A 22,347-nucleotide genomic window follows, 5' to 3' on the forward strand; every position below is an offset into this window, starting at 1 on the left:
AAGAGGTTAGTTAAGGGACATTAATAATAAACTCAACCAAGCGAAAAGTCCAACCCCAAAGCCAATAAGGTCTAAAAGGAACAAAACAGAAGGTGACCACGCCTAGTCTTTGGGATTTCAGGATGGCAAAGATGAGCTCACTGCATCACCTGTTTTTAGGCCACCTGCTTTTTAACCCCTGGTTGGTAATAAAATTTATATACAGTAAAATCTTGTGTGAATCTGATTTTAAAAACAGATTCAAGAGAAGTAGTTGCTAGGATACTAAGAAAAAGCATCAACATTTCCCTTGAGCAAGCTATTGCTAAAGAAGCCGGGCCCTCAGGTGCAAAACTGTGTCACAGTTCCCCATACCAATCTCCACTGTTTACTCACAATTTGTAGTGCATCAGAAAGCACTGAAAGATGTCAACAGAAAACAGAATACCTTGAGATGGTGCCTCCAGGTGGATTTCCTGGTGGTTTTCTTAAGAATGCCTCAGTTGTGTCAAAAGTTTCAGACCACCACAACACCAACTGGAATCACCCCTTGGTGAACTAGCCTAACTAGCTGACTAGATGGAGAAAAGAATCACTGCTCACTACTTCCCACCCCCTCACATGCTTTTCAGGTTCAGGTGCCCCTGGCTACTACCTTTCTGTGTGAGGAGTCGAGAGCAAAGTGGACCAAGTAAGCACTGTTTCCTTGCTTCCTTAATTTTTGTGATATGAGAACCTAAATAAATACTTCCTTTTAAGCCACACTGTATTTCAGAGTTTGTTGGCTGGTTGGTTTTACTAATGTTCTTCCTCCACCACTCTGGCTTTTATCCAAATTGCTGAGGTTTTATTATACAGCCTGCTTAGGAAACGTAAAACTGTGTTTTATGCTGTCCGTATTCACCCCACTGTACAGAACAGGGCTCCTTATCCAGAAACTAAAGAGTAGAAATACACATGCACCCAGAAACACACCTATGTTGATATGGGAATTTGCTCTATGATAAATGTAGTATTTCAAGTTAGCAGGTAAGGAATAAACCAGTCAATGATGTTGGAACAAAGTAAGAAATACAAAATGAGATATCTACGACATGCCATTCACAAAATATATTTCAAATGGATTATCAATGACACCTTTTCTAAAACCCTGAAAATGTGAAAATGAAGGCTGATATCTTTATAACCCTGGAGTAAGAATGGCACAAGATGCAAAACCTAAGAGCCATAACAGAAAATGTTGATAGATCTAATCAGATAAAATACCTGTAGAGCAGGCTCCATATGCAAGGTTAAAAAATAACAGGCTGGAAGAAAACATTTTCTATATGTAACAAGAATTAACATCCAGAAGATATACAGAGCCACCCAAACAACATGAAAAGCTGAATACCCCAGAAGAAAAGTGGCAAAGATTTATTCTGCACTGAGAGCACATGCCAATCTCCATATGAATGGATGCCCAACTCCACTAAAGATCAGGGAAACAAACAGAAAAAGAACTCTTTTCACCAGTAAGATGGGTACTTAAGTTAAAAAAACAAAAAAGAAAGAAAAAAACAAGATATCCAGCATTTGTTAGGATATGGGGGAAACAGGAGAGCTGCTGATGGAAGTGCAAGGTGGTAGGGCCTTTTTGGTTGCACAACTAGAGTTATCACAACCTTCAGTATGTATACCTAACCCATTCTACCTCCGCTCCAGAAATACTTTCATGTGTTTCTTCATGGCAGCACTGCTCTTAAACAGTAAAAACGTATTCTTTAACAGATGAAAGGGTAAAGCACATGCCTTCTGTGGACTATCAGGTATCATTAAAAAGAATGCCGTCAATATCCGTGTAGGATCTAGAACAATCCCCAAAACATATTTTTAAATAAATAAGGCAATCCACAGGACAGTATACAGATGAAGCTCTCTCACAAGAATTTTTGTTTAAACTGAATGTGTACACACTGTACTAAAATGCTCGGGAAAAGGACCAGAAGGATAAATGCCAAAATACTAGTAATTAGTCCTCATGAAGGAAGAAGTAGAGAGTGCTGAAAGAAATTTTACTTTTTACTCTATGTACTTCTGTACTATTTTAATCACTTACGTACACACTACTTCAGAAATTTGTTTCAAAATCAAACAAAAGAGCCTAGTAGGAAATAAGCCTGTGTGGGTCAAATGAAGTGACAGAGACAGGGTCTACTTTCCATTCCTCAAAAGACAAGTTCCCCAAGCAGAAGGGCTATTCTTCCCCACTATGTTACTCACAGCCTGGGACGTGGAAACAACTGTGGTGCTGACAGGGACCTGCCGCACAGCAGAGGCTCCTGCCCCGATGCTGATGGGGGTGCTTGCAGCCCCAGAGGCCACGGCCACAGTCTTGGACACGGCAGCATTCATACTGGGCAAGGACACCGCCGATGTATGGACAGTTCCAGACCCACTGGCCACTGAGGACCCTTGCTTGGCATGGGTCGCAACTGTGATGGTCTGGCCTGCTTTGGGGGGCATCACGCCCAGGCCCTGCACGATGCGGATCGTGGCAGCTGGTTTTGCTTCTGAAGAAGCCACTGTGTTTTTCCCCTTCTGGTCTGCCACACTCACACCAAGTGCCGGCATCAAGCGAAAAGCTGAACTGGAGGCTTCTGTTGGCTTGAGGTCAGGAGTCACTTTAACCACGGTGGTACCTGTTGGAGTGGACGAAGGGGCACTGGCCGAACTGGCCTTGGCAGGGCTATCCGTCGCGTGGACTGGATTAGAAGTGACGTGTAAGGTGGCAGAAATGCCTTTGCCCGCAGTGCCGCTTCCCGTCCCAAAGAGGTCCTGGGTCAGTTTCACTGTGGTAACCTGGGACTTGGCCAACGTGGCCATCATGTCCGGAGTGATTCGCAGAACCGTCTGGCCTTTGGCATCTGTGGTGATGGAAGAGGGTGGCAGACGCAATACGTCCTTACCCTGGATACGGAAGTTAGTGGCTGTGAGTGGAATGCTGCTGCCTGCCTGGGGCTTCACACCAAGCTGCCCAGTGATTGCCACCTGGATAGGGAAGAGACAGCACTGACAAGGGGATTCCCAGCGCTCAAATGGTTATGAGTATGATCACACAAACCTCCATTTCGTGGGTACGTGTCTTTCACGTTTTTCTAATCTTTTGTTTTGAAAACTGGTAAACATTCACAAAAGTAGAAAACAGTGTAACAAATCCATGTACTACCACCCAGCTTCAAAGTTATCACTTTGCCAATCTTGTTTTATCTATCCTTCCCCATCTTTGGGGGGGGTGGGGAGGTGCTGGACAGAGGAGTTGGAATATTTTAAAGTAGGCCAATATATAGCATTTTGCCGATCAATACTTCTTTACATATTTCCAACACAGAAAAGGACTTTTTAAATTAAAAAAGTAATAGTAATCACCTAAACATTGGACCAGATGGACTTAACAGAGATGATGGAGTATTCCATCCAACAACAGAAGAATACACACCTTTTTTTTAAGTGCACGTGAAACATTTTCCAAGACAGATCACACGTCAGGCCACACTCACACAAAAAAGTCCCACCTATTATTACCCAATAATGACCTACAAGTATTATCTAATAATATATATTTGTATATCCCCAACTGTTTCAAAAATGTCTTTTATTTATAGTTGTGCCGATCTTCAATTTTGAGAGGAGTATGGCACAGTGATCAAGCATGGGCTTTGGAGCCGCACCAATGCCTGTGGAAGGCCAATCTCCCATGTGTAACACATGTACTCTTCTAGCCTCAGGGACTGTCTGCTGCATGAGCAATTTCCTCCTCTCTACTGACTGTTGCCATCAGAATGCAAATGTGCTTTAACATTTCCCAACGTACACAGAAGCAGATCCTCATTTACTCCACATTCCCACCAGCCCCCATTCTCTGCTCTCTTTGAAAGTGCAATTGCTTAAAAACTGCCTCCATTCCCTGTCTCTACTTCCTCATCTTACATTCTCTTTTGAATCCATTCCCAAACCACCACCAATCCACTGGGCCCAGTCAAGTGCACTCATTACCTATAACTAATGAGTGATCAACTTTTAGCTTCATGTCATTCACACCTTCGTATACCCGATATAGGTGCTGACTTCAACACACTTTTCTCTCAGTCTGTATTCCAGTCTCTGCACCCCAGTGTTTTCTTCTATCTCAGTAAATGACATCACAATCTACCCAATCACTCAAGCCCAAAGCTGTGGGGCACACTCAACTCCCTTCTTTCAACAGACCCCATAATCTGCCCACTGGAGAAGAATCACACTGGCTCTACCGTCAACCCCATATCCTGAATCCCACTGCCTCTCCTACCTCCAAAGACAACGCACACAAGCCAGCACCAGTTGAGGATCTGGACCTTCTGCGACCACCTCGCCCCTGGTTTCCCTGCTTCTGCTCCTGTCCCTTGAATTCCGTCCTACGCGGCAGCCAAGGGGTTCTGTAAATGTACACTAGATCAAGTCGCTCTGGCTCACAATCTTTAAATGGCTCCCCATCACATTTAAGAGAAAATCAAAGTCCAACATGACTTAACCACAGCTAACCTCTCAAGCAGCCCCCCCTTCTAACACTTTGATACTTGCTCACTAAGCTACACGCTTGATGGTTTTCCTGTTGTTCTTCAAGCATATTACTAAAGTAAGCATTTCACTTACTACTCCTATGCCTAGAATGCTTTGTCCCCAGATAATCAAAATACAGCACACTAATATCATTCTTCCCCTCAGACCTTCATAGATCACCTTAGCTCAAATGGCACCCCTGTCACTCTGTAGTCCTTCCCCTGGTTAGTGATGTTCATAGCTCTTCTATACCTGTCCCTGAAGTGGTTTTTGTCCCCTAGCCCCAGGAGAAGATAAGCCCACAAAGCAGGGATTCAGTCTATGTCATACACCACCACATCCCCAATACTCTGGACAGAGCCTGGCACAAAAGAGCACTCAGTAAGTATTTAATGAAAAAAATGACAATACTTTACCATTATATGGTTCCGTTTCTTCATCTATAAAACGAGAATAACAAAAGCACCTACCCCATGGCGTTATGAGGATTAAATTATTTAATATCTATAAAATATTCAGCACAGTACAGGCACATGATAAGCACACCTATCATTGCTATTTTACCTAAAAATTCTTTGTCGTTGTTTTTACAGATTTTATTTTTAAGTAATCTCTGTACCCAATGTGGGGCTCAAACTCACATGCCTGAGATCAAGCCGCCCACTGCCTAACCATTCTTTGAAGTTCAATTATCATCTGTGCATGTTCATAACCAGGAAAATAAAAATGTATCCTACTATTATTAAAGGTAAACAGAAAGGCCAACAAAGTGTATAATGTCACACCACAAGATATTCACTAAGTAAATTCATGGGAAGTCTACTCCAAATCAAGAAGCTCAACTACTACATGCTGAATTTTTTGGAAAGAAACAGGGGAAATCTTCAGCATCTATGAAGCCTGTACTGCCGTTGGTGGGAACTCACCACTGAAATACTCATGAACTAAAGATGAAAGGTTACAAATCATTAAGATCTCTGACTCTCCTCTGCTTTGGGAAAAAGGATTTGGATCCACCCAGAGAGATTTCCACTGACCTGCTTGATAATGTTCTGTCCTGTGACATTCTGAATGACAGCAGCTGTGGAAGCACTCGGAGTGGAGCTCCCAGGAGAACTGGTGGCTGGCTTGCTCGCGGGGCTGGCTGTGGCAGGGAGATTTGTCATCGTGAGCCCTGTCCCAGGTCCAGGCCGCTGCACAGTGGCCGCCGCAGTCTGAGCTTTGACCGGCACGGTGGCCATTACTGTCTGGTTCAAGCGTGAGGTGGAGAGCTCAATTAGATACTGAGACGCAGCCTGGCACAGCGAGCCGCTTCCGGCATGTGCCACTGCCCAGGAAGTGCTCCCCCGAGACTACTTCTGCTCTATCGGTGCTTAAGGCTCACTATGCTCTAAAGTGCACATTGTAAAGTTCTTGTATCTGTGTGGAGCACCTTAATTTTCAGAAAGCTTGCACATTTAACATCCTGTTGTATTCCTACATACGGAGAACAAATATTATACCCTTTTACAGCAAAGGAAACTGAGGCAGGAGGTAAGACTCTTCTCTAAAATTACCCAACTATTAGCGGTATGGCTAAGATGACAGGCACAATGGAAAGGGCCTGAGATTTAGAATCACATTCCACCTCCATCCACCAGGATCCTGATGTTACAATCCCGGGTAAATCACTAAACTTCTCAAAAGCTCTGATTCCCAACATGTAAAATACAACGACTTAAAAACGCTTAGCCAGCTTTGAACATCAAATGAGTCGCTGTGTTAAACAGCAGCAGCAGCAATAATCTAACGCTCCTTGGTCCTTACCCACTCTGCCAACTGGACCCATCAGACCACCTTGAGGTCCAGCTCTGCCGTCCCCATTTACCTGTGGCACAACTTTGGTCTGAGTAGCAGTGGCTGGAACGCGCATCTGTGGTCCTGCTGGCATCTGTGGCAGTGTCTGAGTCGGCCCTGCTGACTGCTGAGTAGCAGTAGGAAGGCCAGGCTGGGCCACCACCCGCACCTGGGGCAGTCCAGCCGAGCCAGAGTGGCTCACCACACGGGCGGCTGCCTGAGAATTTGGTGGAGTCTGGCTGGAAGCCGGGGAGAGCATTGTTCCTAGCTGTGGCATTGTGGGTGAAGACACCAGAAGAACACTACGAGAAAATGGGGGCGAGGGGGATGATTAAAAAATAAAGCAAGTTAAGCCATACACACAAAAGATCTCTGGAGGGAGAAAGCTGGAGAAAACAGTGAAAGAGCTTACCCTGAGCTAGATTTCGCTGGCTCTGAGACAGGAGTAGGGCCACTTTTGTTCACCGAGGACACAGGAGGAGGGGAGATCGGAGTGGCAGGTAGAGCTGGAGTGGTGGGGGTCACAGGTGTGACTGGAGTGGGAGGCATGCTGGAGTCACTGAGGCTCATCTGGCTCTGCTCAGAAGGGCCACTGCTGAGGACTTTCAATGAACTCTCCTTGCTACCGGACTTCTACAAGCAGAAGGCAGATAGTTTATAGCCAAAGTCACCAAAGGATGGCATGGTTCCTGATGCAGGGAATTCAGGGAAGGCCTGGCTGCCACCATCCCTGACACCGCTAAGGCAGCTGCTCTCAGGAGGTCACTTACCACCTTGGATGGAGGCTTGGGTTTTTGCTGAAGGGCTTTTCTGGCTTTAGCTGCAGCTGCTTGTGCTTGGTGAATCCGCTCTGCAAACAAAGGTGGTTAAGTTTCAGCAACAGTTTAACCTCAGCACAGCAAGGAGGGTGGTTTCATTAAGAGCCAAGGCCTCACTGGTGGCCTCGCCAACATGCTAAGTCTTGCCTCTATATTCCTATCCTGCCTGAACGTCATCACAAAGCAGAATGGAATTGGGGCAATAACTCAGAAGCATCCCTCATCTAGTCAGAGCCTCACACACCAAATTCCTCCTCGCTCCGGTCCCGATGCAGGTAGATCCACAGCTTTCGCCCAATGTCGTATTTCACACACGGGTCTTTTTCATAATGCAGCCGATCCAGGGCTCCACTCACTACTGTGTTCACCTGAGAAGCAGAACAAAGTGGAAAAGGGACCAGTCAGATTCAGACACCAGGGAAAAACCACCAGGTGTGAGTCGCAGATCCTATCTCAGTCTGGTGACAATACTACCAATGGCAAGATTCCTGGGAGACTGCGCTGTCCCCTGAAGGAGACAGTGACCTAAGAAGCTGCAGTAGAAGCAGAAGTAAAGGGTAGAGGGAAATCTGTGCTCCACAGACTGCAAGGGTCATAGGTCATCATTGTTCACATTTCTCAGGATCTCCTTCTTTCCCCTTTTTCATTCAGTTTTAAGAAATCATTATGTTGTATATTTTCTTGTAGGTTTTCTTAAATCCATTTTGGAACAAAACATTGTCTCTTTTCCATCCTACCTGAGTGCTGGTGACATCTGGTGCCAGAAACTGGGAGTCCTTGAGCAGCTCACAAATCTCGGCCCTGGTACCTTCCCCATTAGGCAGCCGGGCCGCAGCATCTCGAACTGAGGACATCAGAAAATGGAAAGTCGAAGAGTCAAGCAGGGCTGCCACTGAGGAGCATTGTCCCTCTACCTGCTCTTGTGGGGAGAAGCTCACTGAGGTGTCTCTCTGCCTTAGTCAGACTCAGCAGTAGGTGGACATTGCCCTCTGGAGACAGTTTCCTACACTTCAGACACCCTGAGCCAAAACTGAGGTCTGTGAACTTGGGTGAGGAAAAAAGTTATATATCTGACTAAAATTTAGCATTTCCTTCAATTATGAGCAATGGTAACAAACTTTATATTGGCGGTAGTGTGATATTGCGACAGAAATCAGGTATTTTCGTATCACACACATCACAGCTACTGTAGACAACTCATGATACCATTTCCACTCATCGCTATTCGGAAATTATAGGAGCTAAGTGACCTGCTACTAAAGGCTGTCATTTAATAACATAAAAAACACATATACTTCTGCACCATAAATTTAAGATTTTGATAAATATTTTAATAGGACTGGTTTCTTTTAGAACTCTTAAGTATTTTATTCATTTAAAGACAAAATCCTGGGGGCGCCTGGGTGGCGCAGTCGGTTAAGCGTCCGACTTCAACCAGGTCACGATCTCGCAGTCCGTGAGTTCGAGCCCCGCGTCAGGCTCTGGGCTGATGGCTCGGAGCCTGGAGCCTGTTTCCCATTCTGTATCTCCCTCTCTCTCTGCCCCTCCCCCGTTCATGCTCTGTCTCTCTCTGCCCCAAAAATAAATAAATGTTGAAAAAAAAAAAAATTAAAGACAAAATCCTGGGGGCACCTGGGTGGCTCAGTCGGTTGAACGTCCAACTTCAGCTCCGGTCATGATCTCACAGTTCATGAGTTCAAGCCCTGCATGAGGCTTTGTGTTGACAGCTCAGGGCCTGGAGCCTGCTTCGGATTCTGTGTCTCCCTCTCTCTCTGCCCCTTCCCCACCTGCACTCACTCTCTCAAAAATAAACATTAAAAAAAAAAAAAAAAAAGGCAAAATCCTGGGGTACCTGGCTGGCTCAGTCAGTAGAGCATGCAACTGTTGATCTTGGGGTTGTGAGTTTGAGTCCCATGTTGGGTATATAGATTAAAAATAAAATCTTTAAAAAAAATAAAAAATATAAATAAATAACAATAAATAAGGACAAAATCCTGAGACAGAGTCTGCAGGATTCACCAGACTGCCAAAGAGCTTCATGGCACAAAAAAAGGTTAAACATCTTATCTTTAAAAGAATCCGTCTACAGGCGCCTGGGTGGCTCAGTCAGTTGAGCATCCGACTTCGGCTCAGGTCATGATCTCGTGGTCTGTGAGTTAGAGCCCCGCATCAGGCTCTGTGCTGACAGCTCAGAGCCTGGAGCCTGTTTCAGATTTTGTGTCTCCCTCTCTCTCTACCCCTCCCCCGCTCATGCTCTGTCTCTCTCTCTGTCAAAAATAAATAAACATAAAAAAAAAATTTTTAAAGAATCCATCTAGGGGCACCTGGGTGGCTCAGTCGGTTAAGTGTCTGACTCTTGATCTTGCTTCAGGTCATGATCTCACAGTTAGTGAGATCAAGCCCCGAGTCGGACTCTAAGCTGACAATGCAGAGCCTGCTTAGGATTCTCTCTCTCCCTCTCTCTGTCCCTTCCCCACGCATGTGCTCTCTCAAAGAATAAACTTAATGTATATATATATATGTATATGTATATATACATGTGTGTGTATATATACATGTGTATATATATATGTGTGTGTGTATATATATGTGTGTATATATACATATGTGTGTGTATATATATATATGTGTGTGTGTGTGTATACATATGTGTATATATATATGTGTATATATATAAAAAGAAAAATAAATCTCCTCTGCTAAATATCCATTCAAAAACAATAAAAAATAAAATGAAAGAATCAGCCTGGAGGTAGCAAATTCCATATTTATGCTAGTTGGCTGGTCTGTAAAAAATTCCTGAATGAAAGTAAACGTGAGCCCAAGACATCAGGGAAGAAACTGATTCCGGGCATTAATCTCTGGGGGTAGAATCCCCCTTCATGTCCCAAACTCCAAGGCCTCATAAAACTACATTTGACCCTCAAAGCCCTTCCAGGGATTGGGAGAGACAGCTGATGACAGAAACAAATAGATGGCACATACCAAGAGACAGGATGGTAACGTAGGCAGGACGGTCAGAGCGCAGCAGGGAGTGCTCCCGAGCCTTGTTGAGCGAGGTTTCCTTGTCAAAAACACCCTTCACAGGCCCCACTACAGACTCAAAGCCATGCATGCGAAAGGTGAATGCCTTATGGGGCTGGCTGTATCTGTAACGCTCCTAACAAGAGAAAAGGAACAAGGCACCTAAGTCAGAATTAGTGGGGTTCTTTCTAACACTCTCAAACAGTAGGAGATCAACCCGGAGAGACTAATGGGAACAGGCTATTCCACTAGGAATACTGAGCCAACCAGAGTGGAAATAGGTGGTCTCCAAAGCCATAGTCATTACCAAAGGGACTGAGAGATAAATGTAAATTTATTTTGCTAACTGGAAGAAAAACCCATCAAAACATTTCTTACTCCCTTTCCTCACACCATTTCCACCCCCCAGCAAACAATCTCAACCAACAGAATGTCTAAGGTTAAGGGTATGAATTCCCTCTAAGAATTTGGACTCTAAGAAGATCGGGCTCAGAGCTTTTTCAGCATGGCCACACAGATGCAGAGATTTTCACTGGGTTCTAGGTATTTCTTACCTGTTCCTGAAAAACTCGTTTCTCCTCCCCCGTGCTGGGCCGCACCACATAGTCAGTTCTTCTGGAACATAAAGAATTTTGTATCCATCACCCCTTCTCCAGCACCCAGAACCATTCCTTTGCACCATGAAAAAAATGTCCCTTCATTAGTACTCTGTTCCCACAAAGGTCAAAAGTTGACTTTCCAGATCCTACCAAGTAACTCCTGTATTTCCAAAAATTACTTGAGTCTTAGAAATCCAGAAAAGTACTAGGTAGTGAAACTGACGTTTTTACCTGTTTTCAGTACTGTTGCTAAGCCCCATGTAATGACAACAAAAAAATTCAGCCTTAGAGGAACAAAAGACTTCATATTTGTAATATGACAATGGTGGTTTTTCTGCTTCCAAGAGACAGTGAGTTCTATACCCCTGTTACATAAACAGTTCTGTCACATTCAGGCTGGCCCTCCATGCTGGCATTCAGGAATCTAAAGAACCAAACCACAGCATCAAAGCAATATAATGTTTAGAAATAAATTCAACCAAGGAGGTGAAAGATGTGTACACTAAAAACTGTAAGACTCTGATTAAAGAAACTGAAGAAAACACAAATAAATGAAAAGACAGTCTATGTTCACGAACTGGAAAAATAATGTTAAAATGTCCATACAACCCAAAATCACCTATAGATTCAACGTAATCAAAATACCAATGCCATTTTTCACAGAAACGAAAAAAAATCCTAAAATTTATATGCAACCACAAAGAACCTCGAATAGTCAATGCAATCCTGAGAAAGAACAACAAAGTGGGAAGCATCACATATGAAGACTTCAAGCTTTATTACAAAGTTGTAATAGTCAAAATAGTACACTGCTGGCATAAAAACAGCCACATAAGCCAACGGAACAGAATCAAAAGACCAGAAATAAACCATTTTGTGTATGGTCAAACCACTGGCTCCATATTTGACAATGGAGCCAAGAACACTCAATGGGGAAAAGACAGTCTCTTCAATAAATAGTATTGGGAAAACTGGATATCCACATGGGAAAGAATGAATTTGGACCCCATCTTATACCACTCACAAAAATCAACTCAAAATGGATTAAAGACTTAACTATAACACCTGAAATTGTACAACTCCTAGATGAAAACATATGAAAGAGGTTCTTGGACATTGATCTTGGCAATACTTTTCTGGACATGACACCAAAATCAAGCAACAAAAGCAAAAATCAACAAGTGATACTACATCACATAAAATCTTCTGCACAGCAAAGAAAACAAAATGAAAAAGCAAATGGGAGGAAATATTTGCAAATCTACATGTATCAAAACCACAATAAGAGATCAACTCACACATGTTTAGAGTAGTTATTACCAAAAAGATAAAAAAACAACAAATGTTAGCAAGAATATAGAGAAAAGAGAACTGCTGTGTACTGCTGGTAGGAATGTTAAACTGCTTCAGCTACTACAGAAAGCATATGGAGATTCCTTAAAAAATTAGAACTATCATATGATCCAACAACTCCACTTCTGGGTGCATTTCCAAAGGAAATGAAATCTTGAAAAGAGATGTGCACCCTTATTTACAGCATTATGTACAAGAGCCACAACACAGAAACAACAGAACTGCCTATCAGTCAATGAACATATATATTCCTTAAGACACCATATGATTCAACCATAAAAAAGGAAATCCTGCCGTTTGCAACAATATGGATGGCCCTTGAGGGCATTATGCTAAGTGAAATAAGTCAGTCAGAGAAGACAAATACTGTACGATCTCACATATGTGGAATCTAAAAAAAGCCGCACTGACAAAAATAGAGAGTAGAATGGTAGTTATCAAGGGCTGGAGGATGGGGGAAATGAGTAGAGGCAGGTCAAAGGGTACAAACTTCCAGTTAGAAAACGAGTAAGTTCTGGGGATCAAATGCACAGCATGATGACTACAGTTACCAATACTGGTTCACATACTAAGAAGAGAGATCTTACATGTTCTCACCACAAAAAAAAAGAATGGATAATTATGTGAGATAATAAATGCACCTATTATGGTAATCATTTCATAGTATATGCATGCATCAAATCAATTATGTTGTACATCTCAAACTTAAACAATATTATATGTCAACTGTATCTCAACGAGGCTGGGGGTAACAAAAGGGACCACACCAGATTGGAAACAGTCACATGACATGATGTAATATAAAGAGCTCAGGATTAGAGGCCAAGAGGCTTAATTTCTAGTCCTGTCACTAACCTTCAGGAAGTCACTTGAACTCATGACTCAATTTCTTCATAGGTAAAATGAGAAAGACAGATTAGATGAATCCTTCTCAAATGGGAACTGAAGGAGAATTTGGGGAAAAGAGTAAGCCCTCCTACAAGATAGATTACATCCACCTCAAAGACTCCACTATGCAGTCCTCCCCCAATTCAGAATCCTCTGCTCAGAAAGCCACTCTTACTGATGGGAATGTGCTGCCCTTCTCAGGTATGTTAAGGCAGGTAAGAACAGTAGACTCCTAGGATCTTTAAAGTCCACTACGGTTCTAACATGCTAAGAAATGTCACCAAAACCACGGCAGTACCTTAAACTATAATTTCATGGAAAACCACCCACCATTAAAGTATTATACTCACACCCGAGGAACAGGTGTTGTGGCATCTGAGCTGTCTTCATTTTCTTGCTGGAGAAAAGGAAAACATGAACAGGTAAATGGACTAAAGAATTCTGGCTAATTTAAGGGCTCTGGAAACCAGTAAGAAAGATCTGGTATTCCTTTTTTAATTTTTTATTTTGAGAGACAGTGAGAACACATGCGTGCACTAGTAGGGAAGGGGTAGAGAGAGGGAGAGAGAGAATATCCCAAGCAGGCTCCTGCTTGAGATGGGGCTTGCTCCCACAAACTGTGAGATCATGACCTGAGCTGAAATCAATAGCCAGTTGCTTAACTGACTGAGCCACCAAGGCGCCCCAGATCTGGTATGTCTTTAATACCTTACCTTACAGAAAGCCTGGTCTTTGGTTTCTAGCCATAGTTGAAAGAGTGCAGCTAATTCCTTTTCATTATCTTGGGACTGGCCTATCAGAAAAACAAAAAGGCAAAATAATAATAATAATAAAACAATCTAAAGTGTTACTCAGAATCCCACTTTTTCCTATGCCAGAGAGAAAACCCATCAGGACCTGTGCACATACTATCCCCTCAGCAGGTACTGCCCTCCCATTCACTCTCTGCCTGGACCACCACTTCCGGATGTTCCCTAAATAAATCACTCATTCCCTAGGGATTTGCTGAGTAACCACTGTGCACCAGGCACTGCATGGGCTAGGGTTATTCCGTGAACTCAGTCTCTGTTCTCATGGAGTTTACAGTCAAGTGACACAAGAATACATATTAATAAAACCTCAAAATGGTAGGTGTCACAAAGGATATTATGGAAGCTTACCCTAGAAAAGTTACCTTATCATGGTGGGGGGTGGGGGTCAGAAAAGGCTTCTTCTCATTAGTGGGTCACCAGAGACATTTTGGCAACCGGCACAGCAGTAAGAAGGCCCCCAGGCAGGAGAAAAGCTTGAACCCCTTGACCTTCCTTAGAGAGACGAGCACTCACGACAGCTTGTGGGAAGAATACAGCCCCCGGGGCCCTACCCTTCTCAGAGGCAGCTGAGATGACACTTCTGAGGACTCTTACATGCTTTCACTAGACAATGTGCGGTACCGCCATCCCCAGAATGTGCTGAACTTCCTTATCCTGGGAAGATTCCTCATACTCTGCTCTGTCCTCTAGAAATGCTTCTTCATAATCAGTTTCCCTATAGCCTTAATCCTGTTCCCGCATCGTTCCCTCCACATCCTTGCCTGGTGTGAAGTCGGCCTCTCCCCAGTCCTTCAACCTTCGAGTGTGCCAGCTGCCTATCCTCTCACAGCCACGCCCTTCAGAGTGGAGCTCCTCCTTCCATCCCATCACTGATGCCAAACTATTTCCCCCCAGCTCTTCTGGAAAATCAAAATAAAACAAATGCCTGGTACCTAAGGATCTTAGCATCCACCTGTTCCACCCTGTTCCCTGCTCCTCTCAGCTACTTACCTAGTCATTCCTCACGGGGAGCTCTGGCTCACCAGTCTACTCCCTGCCACACTGTGCAACTGGCACATCCATACAGATGGTACAGCCAATATCCAAACCCCTTGGTTCTGTCCTCACGACCTCCTCCCTCCACTCCACCCCAGCCACTCACTCCCACAATCACAACTGGATGCAGTCATTAGCTAAAACTGCCACATCCTCAACATGACTAATCCAGTGCCCCTCAACCCTGGCTACATACACACAGGAATCACCTGGGAACTTTTAAAAATACTAAGGCTCAGGTCCCACACAAGTCTATGGGTAAGACCTAGGGCACCAGTGTTTTTAAAAAGTTCCAAGCGCTTGCCAGACACAGCCAGAGCTGACAGCCTTTACGCTAATTCACACCTTCTGCTCCCAGACCACAGTCATCCAGAACCCTTGCTTGCTTCCCTTCTCCCACCAAAACAGCACTGTGACTCAACAGGGCTGCCAGTCCACTGACACCTGCACTTCTCCAAGCCCCCTTCTGTCACATTTCCCTCCCTACTGGGTTCCATCCGTGTCCATCACTTCAATGGCAATCTTACCAATATAGTAATACCTGCTAACCACTGCTCCTGTATCTACATCATTCCAATCCCACAAAACTCACAATCTCAACTGTCCACATTCTCCATGCTTCATCTCAGAGAGCTGAGGGCTGCCAAAGAAAAAACACACAAAAGGGCAAAAAATACCACTATAAATGCCCAATGAGCAGCCTCAACGGACCCTCAATGCTGTCTGGCAATCTAACATAACCTCTGATCAAGCTAGCTTCCCATAACCACAGCAACTATGTCCCCATTCTCTCAACCTCCCCTTCTTACTCATGACAACCTCACCTCTCTCACCTCTACTTTACACAGAAAAGCCATCAAATCCAACTCCCTCAACATTCCCACAATACAACCATGAGCCTACTGCTGGGTGTCCACTGTTTCTGCCTACAATAAGAAATGTGCTGCCATTTCTGCCATCCAAGGCCAATCCCTCCCCATCTTCACAGGGATTTTTATGGTGAATTCTCCCTTCTCTCCTGTATTTTCAGCCTCCTTCTCTCCACTATACTCTTCCTATCAACACCTGGACTCTCTTAGACTTTCTCTCCTTTAAAAAAAAAAAAAAAAAATGCCTCCTTTGGCCACAAGTCTCCCTAACTTTCATTCCCTCCACTGCTAAAACTCAAGAAAGAGATGTTTAGATTCACGGTCTCTTTAACCAGACATGTACAGGTAAAGGTTTAACTGGCTACAGGAAAGGAGGCCCTGACTGGTAGCACCTGCAGATCTACAAGGGTGCATTATGGTCACCAAACTGGCCACCGGTTTTATCTGGTCCATGAACTTAAAATCCTTATTATCTCGTCCTAGACAGTCTGCACCCTGGGCATAAGTACCCCTCCAGGCTGACTTCAAGCCACCAGCCCTACAGAGCCAGACAGAGCTGCAGTCAACTATCATGGGTCACCTTCAGCTCCCCACTGTCCTTGATGCCCATCATCCTGACAAAGAATCATTTTTACAAGAAATTCACCATTTCTTCTATGTCCACAGATCCGTGAGCTTTATCTTACTGAAACTTTTAGGACCAATCAAAACTAATTACCACTTCCCACTTCCTGACTCTGTCCTCCCCTGGTTTCCAAGATTCAACTATCTCATGGTTTCCCCCCAAGTCTGTAGTCACTTCTCCATAGGCACTTCTGCTCAGCCTGCTCTGCCTTGGAACTTCTCCAAGGCCCTCGTTTCTCCTCACTTCAAGCTTCCTCCCTATGCCTTGGCTTCAATTCCTGCAGACATGCCAACAACTCTCTGCCTTAACTCTCCCATCTGGATTCTAAATCCACACACCCCACTGCTTACTCAACATCAACACTTAAAATACCTCAAAGGCAGCTCACACTCAGCATGTCCAAAACTAAACTCAAGATCTTCACCCTCACCTGAGGCAAGACGTCCTCCACACCTGCCTACCTCAGTGAATGACATCTTCACCACTAGGCACAAATCTAGCAGGAAATGATGCCTGACGGCACTCTCCCTTCACTCCCCACAGCCAGTCATAACCAAGTCCTGTGGCTTTTACCACCTAGAACTTTCTCAAATTGGTCCATTCTCTCTCCTCAGGTCCAGACTATCATGCTCTCTATGTGGGCTCGTGCAATCTTTTCGAATTGAATCTTCCCTAGCGCCACAAAACCATACTGCTTCCTCCATATGGAATGTTCTTCCCCTCAGCCTGCCTAGCTCCTTCTTAGTCATCATTACTGTCTCTGCTGAAATGTTCTTTCCTCAGGAAGGTCCTCCCAACTCTGCAGAATATACCAACACCTCAACATAAACTTCCATCCTTTCTGGTACTTTCCCCTTCCAGAATGTATATATTTATTATTTCATCTGAATGAACGTTCATTATATACTCCAGCACCTAACACAATGCCTGACACCTAAAAGCTAAATACACATTGTAAGAAATAAATGGATCTACTGAGTTCACAACCTTCTCTCCATCTCTTTCTTCACAGACCACTCAAGAGGGTAAAGAGAAAGGTCTGTGAATTTCAGCAGAAAATCAACACAGAATTTTCCTCTTACCAGGGTCATAACTGTCACCAAGTTACTTCAGGTGCATGATACTACAACTTAGTAAGTGGGACTTTGTAGATTTAAAACAAAAATAAGAATCCCAATCCTTGGAAATAGTTTATTCAGGGCTAACCAACATCTTTTTTGTTTTTCAATGTTTATTTTTGACAGAGACAGACAGAATACGAGCAGGGGAGAGGCAGACAGAGAGGGAGACACAAAAACTGTAACAGGCTCCAGGCTCTGAGCTGTCAGCACAGAGCCTAACACGGGTCTTGAACCCACGAACCGTGAGATCATGACCTGAGCCGAAGTCAGGCACTTAACCGACTGTGCCACCCAGGCACCCCAACGGCTGTCCAACATCTTACTGCACGTTATCCTCAACAGCAAAGCCCATTGTTAGGAAAGAAAAACAGTATACTATTACACATTAATCTAAAACCATAGGTACAATTAATTCAAATGTGGGTGCTACTGTAAATTCCCCTGCAGATTTAAGTTCACAAGTACCAGGATGCATTGTAATAGAAGGGCTGTCCCACCCCTGCTGGGGTAAGCCAAAATCCAATAAAGCAGTAAAACTCAGTGTGAGATACTAAAGAGGTCATGAAGGATTTTTTTACTGAGCAAAACAGGCTTAATATTGCTGTTTTCAAGATTCTACTGGACTGTATTGACTGAAAGACAAAAGAGGCTGAGCAGAGGAAGTGAGAGAATGAAAACCTACTGCTATGGATAGGCAGTATGAATTACTTACCAAGCAATTTCCACTGCTGGGTTTTCTCTTTGAATTCAACAAACGGAGAGAAACTGGAAGGTACAGCTGCAAGAAATGAATCACGTGAACAAGAACACAGGTCAGAGAGAGCACTAAACTCGGAATAATTACCATCCCTGACCTCTGAGATAACTTTTGAATGTATGATAGTGTATCAGGACAGCAGAGACCCCCCAAGGTACAGCATTATGCAAAGCCATAATGGATTGAACCAGGAAGCCTACAGTTTACCAGGAGAATGAAATAAACAAAGAGGGAAAAAAATACTTGACTCTAAAGAAGAAGTACCTTACCACGACTTTCTCCAGCAAGATACTGCAGGGCTGGTAACACCAACTCTGCCCAGTTGGGGGCCGCAGAGAACCAGCTATTGAGGGAGCTGGCTGGAGAGGACTGCCAATCCAAAACCCGTTCCTCCAGCTAAGGGAAAGTAAAGGCAGAACTCAGTTACAGTTCTACTCTACACCAGCAATTCCAGAGATGTGCCAGAACAAGCCAGAGTATATTTGCAAGTCACAAAGCAAATTAACTGCAGAGCTTTGGGAGGAACCCAGAATTATTCTTCTCTAGCTTGAGACCGTTAAAGTTTTCCACAATTCAAAAACTCTGACATACACCTGATTTTTCCAAAACTCTTACCATAGGAAGGCTAGCCTGCCCCTCCAGCAACAAGATCTCTAATAGCAAAGAGAAGAAACTGGAAGATATTTCATTGATTCCAAGGCAAGGCTTGAGATCTTCAAGAGGCCTAACAAAGGAAAAAATATGTAAGAACAACCAAAAAGATGAAGACAACATCCCCAGATGGTTTAGGCCCTCTAAACCTAACAGTCATAGAAAAGTTCAGTAAGGGACCACACTATACAAATTCCCTAGCAAGTCCCCTGGGACTCAGGTCTTTTGTGGTGTGTGTGTGTGTGTGTGTGTGTGTTTACATAGATTCAACATATACCAGCTCATTCCACATGAGCACTAGGTACACTCCCCAGGTTAACCTTTCACCCTTGAGCAGGTTATGTGTTGTTCACTTACTCCTCCTTGATAGCAGGTATAGCCAGCGGAGAAGGGGCCTGTGAGAGAGGTGGGATCCCATCAGCACTGCTTAAGGGTTCAGCCAAATCCTCTGCCTCTGATTTGATCAGTTTTATTTTCTTCTTCTTCTTCTCCTCTTTTTCCTTAACCTTTTTTTTAAGGACAGCCAAGTCATATAGGGCTGGGAAGAAAAGGCAACAAAAATCAGAGAACTGCATTTTGTACATCAGGAAGCGAGGGGTGTTATCTGCATGTTATTTTCCCAACACCCACCAGTAGAAGAAAGAAAAGTCTTAGTACTAAGACATTTAGTTGTTTTTGTTTTGTTTTTTAACCAAACCTAGTGAGAGATTTTACAGGTTATAAAGGTTTACAGGTTAATTTTAGCACCTGTTAAAGAAACAAAGATCTACTGTACTGATTTTATATTCATTTCCACCTATAAATCCACAAGATGCAATGATAAAAACAAAGGTTATCAGCAAGAAGGAAAGCTGTAGTTTCATTTATTTTTGCCATATGTAAGTAGTCTACGTAACATAACACCACAGTCAGATAATGACTACCTACAGAGGATATCAATTACCTGCTAGAGAGCCCTTCCTGCCAGCATTTACTCGAGTCATGATGTCATTGAGAGTCAGGTCCCCTGTCAAAAGGTCCGGATGATCCTGGATGTGATATTCAGAGATTTGTTATAGAGGCCCAAATAAGGAGCTAAAACTGCCAATGATTTTGCCAATTTACCTAACAGATACAATCAGATGTTGGGCGCACTTGAGGAAATCATGCTGAATCAAAAAATGTATGGAGATTAAAACTACTGCCCTGTGTAATGGGGCACAGGAGAACTCAGTGCCAACCTTTCTACTACATAGCATCTAGTTTATAAAGCTCTTTTGCATTCCTTATGTTATGTGCTCTTCAAACAGTCGTGTTAAGTATCACTGTACTTTACAGTCTGAGAATGGGGTTCAGAGAAGTTAAGGGATTTGCTGACTTCCAGGGTGTGACACTTCCCATCTCACCTTAGATGGCCTGCCTTTTCTTCCTCCCCTCAAGCCAGATGGACTGGCTTGATTGCCCTGGCATTACCCTGATTCGGTCAAAGTGAAGGAACAGAAAGAGTAAAAAGTGAGAAGAGCACAGGATTTGACCCCTGACTTCCTAGCCAAAGGGGCAACGACAAGCCCCTTAACCTCTCTGAACACAGGTAAAACGGACATAATGATCCATGTACCAGTCTTGCTGTAAAGATGAAATCAGACGCTATGTTAGGCATCTGTCTTCCTCCTATCTTTGCTGTTAACTAGCCTCTACTGTTGCTCCTGTCCCCCAACAGTGACAGAAAAGGAAGCATAAATAACGATATTGTCACTACCTTCATCTTTCAATAGCCAATCCAAAAACATTAGACCGAAAACCTCTAACAACCACCCCACCCAATCTTACTGGTTGATGTTTCCGCTTCTCATGGTGCTTCTTTAACATTATCTTCAGGTCACTGTCCCCCAGTTCTATTTTATCTGAGAGAAAACGAACCAAACCACATGGACTAGGTCATTCACTAACATGATGCTCAAATTCAAATCTTTCTGGCCACTTGTGATACTCAAATATAACATGTTTCTCCGTGTTTCCCTTCTGAGTCCTGTGTACTACAAGCCCAAACAATCTTGAAACAGTCACAGGATCAACTCTTCAGCTTTTCACTACCTCAATCAAGAACAACGACCTCAGTTACTTAGCTGCTCCAAAACACACCAAAAATTAACATTCTCCTTTGATTCCTACCCCAATTAAAAATTCCTCTCTCATTTCACAGACATTCTAAGAAACTGCTATAGCTCTGGTTACCCCTCTTGTTCTATTACTGAACTGCTCCTAAGTACTATTTTAAGAATCTACTTTCTTTAGCCGAAAATACCAGCTGATCAGCAACTAAGGAAAAGTTTCTAAACAAAGGAAGAAAGGAAGGCCTACCTAACTTGTAAAAAAAGTGGAACTGTACAAAAACTTCTCTCAATCTCCTACTTCTAGAGAGCACTGCTTCAATTCCCTGGCAGGTAAGAATCTAGCGCCCACCTCTATCTAAGGGAGTTCTCAGATCTACATCCTGATCTCCCAAAACATCCACGGCATCACTCAGTTCTCACCTGCAGTTTTCATATCCGTGGTTGAAAGCGTGGGCACCACCCTCAGGGGCACCGCAGGGCTAGGAGAACGCGCTGGAGAGCTCGGAAGCCATGAGCTGAGATCTTCAAAAGAAAATTTTTCTTGTAAATCCAACGTGGCTGTGGACTCCAATAGGGGAGATTGGGTAAGTGGCCATTTGGGTTCAACAAGGCTAAGCCAACAACATGGAGGCCAGGGTTCCACCATTCCTTTCTGACCCTTCTCCAGACGAACTGGAGCACACTTAGGTCATTTAAACGGCTCTTCCAGGAAGAGAGACTTCAACACAGTGATGGGGTCGCATTGCAGCAGGCCAACAGTCACTACTACTCTCCTGTAAGGGGAAAAGCAGTTCTCTCAAGTGGCACAATAGGACCAGACAGGCCTACTGTGGAGAGCCCTGCTGTGCAGGGATTCATCTCATCTAAGCTCAAATGCCACTTAAGTATCAATGCTAAAAAAGGTATGCACTCACACCCCATCTACCAGGAACATCTCGGTGCCCAAAGACTAAGCGGTTCTGAGCCCCATTTTCCACCCCCACCAAAGACAGACAACTGAGATGGCTTTCTTGCTGGGGAGATAAATGGCTACCACTGGCTCCAACTGAACAAGTTGCTGGTGTAGATCCACCACCCCAGGTACTCCAAATGCCCCCAGACACTCACCCTCTTCATCAGAGGACAGGTCTGTGTCACCACACTCCTCCTTCACTTCCCTCAAGACCTTCAAGTAGCGCTGCTGGGTCCGCCACTCCCGCTCCTCAGGGGTGCGGGATGGTGAAGGGCGCTTCTGGCGGAAGGGAAGGGCCGGGCCACTCCGTCGGGCCATCTCCAGCAGGTCCTAGGAAGCAATCAGATACATGTCATC

The 22,347-nt window shown here is 44.0% G+C and overlaps 1 protein-coding gene across 7 annotated transcripts in view; it reads right to left on the reverse strand.

Annotated features, from left to right (window-relative positions):
* Positions 1-22,347, reverse strand: part of NFRKB (nuclear factor related to kappaB binding protein) — a 47,119-nt gene that overhangs the window by 10,346 nt on the left and 14,426 nt on the right. For 5 of the 7 annotated variants that reach the window (XR_003972198.1, XR_003972197.1, XR_003972196.1 and 2 more), the window contains exons 6-24: positions 22,146-22,320; positions 21,459-21,596; positions 20,755-20,828; positions 19,889-19,973; positions 19,303-19,483; positions 18,910-19,018; positions 18,564-18,690; positions 18,250-18,315; positions 13,789-13,868; positions 13,426-13,472; positions 10,790-10,850; positions 10,197-10,371; positions 7,949-8,055; positions 7,456-7,579; positions 7,164-7,243; positions 6,806-7,026; positions 6,425-6,695; positions 5,595-5,804; positions 2,242-3,009 (exon numbers count right to left, since the gene is read on the reverse strand). Coding sequence is in view for 2 of the 7 variants with exons in the window: in XM_030331298.1 (XP_030187158.1) it covers positions 2,242-3,009; positions 5,595-5,804; positions 6,425-6,695; positions 6,806-7,026; positions 7,164-7,243; positions 7,456-7,579; positions 7,949-8,055; positions 10,197-10,371; positions 10,790-10,847; positions 13,426-13,472; positions 13,789-13,868; positions 18,250-18,315; positions 18,564-18,690; positions 18,910-19,018; positions 19,303-19,483; positions 19,889-19,973; positions 20,755-20,828; positions 21,459-21,596; positions 22,146-22,320 (3,096 nt within the window). In the remaining 5 variants the exon portion in view is untranslated. The remainder of the gene's footprint in view (positions 1-2,241; positions 3,010-5,594; positions 5,805-6,424; positions 6,696-6,805; positions 7,027-7,163; positions 7,244-7,455; positions 7,580-7,948; positions 8,056-10,196; positions 10,372-10,789; positions 10,851-13,425; positions 13,473-13,788; positions 13,869-18,249; positions 18,316-18,563; positions 18,691-18,909; positions 19,019-19,302; positions 19,484-19,888; positions 19,974-20,754; positions 20,829-21,458; positions 21,597-22,145; positions 22,321-22,347) is intronic. The other 2 variants (XM_030331299.1, XM_030331298.1) reach the window with 2 other exon arrangements.

This window comes from Lynx canadensis, chromosome D1 (genome assembly GCF_007474595.2).
Source record: "Lynx canadensis isolate LIC74 chromosome D1, mLynCan4.pri.v2, whole genome shotgun sequence".
NCBI lineage: Eukaryota > Metazoa > Chordata > Mammalia > Carnivora > Felidae > Lynx > Lynx canadensis.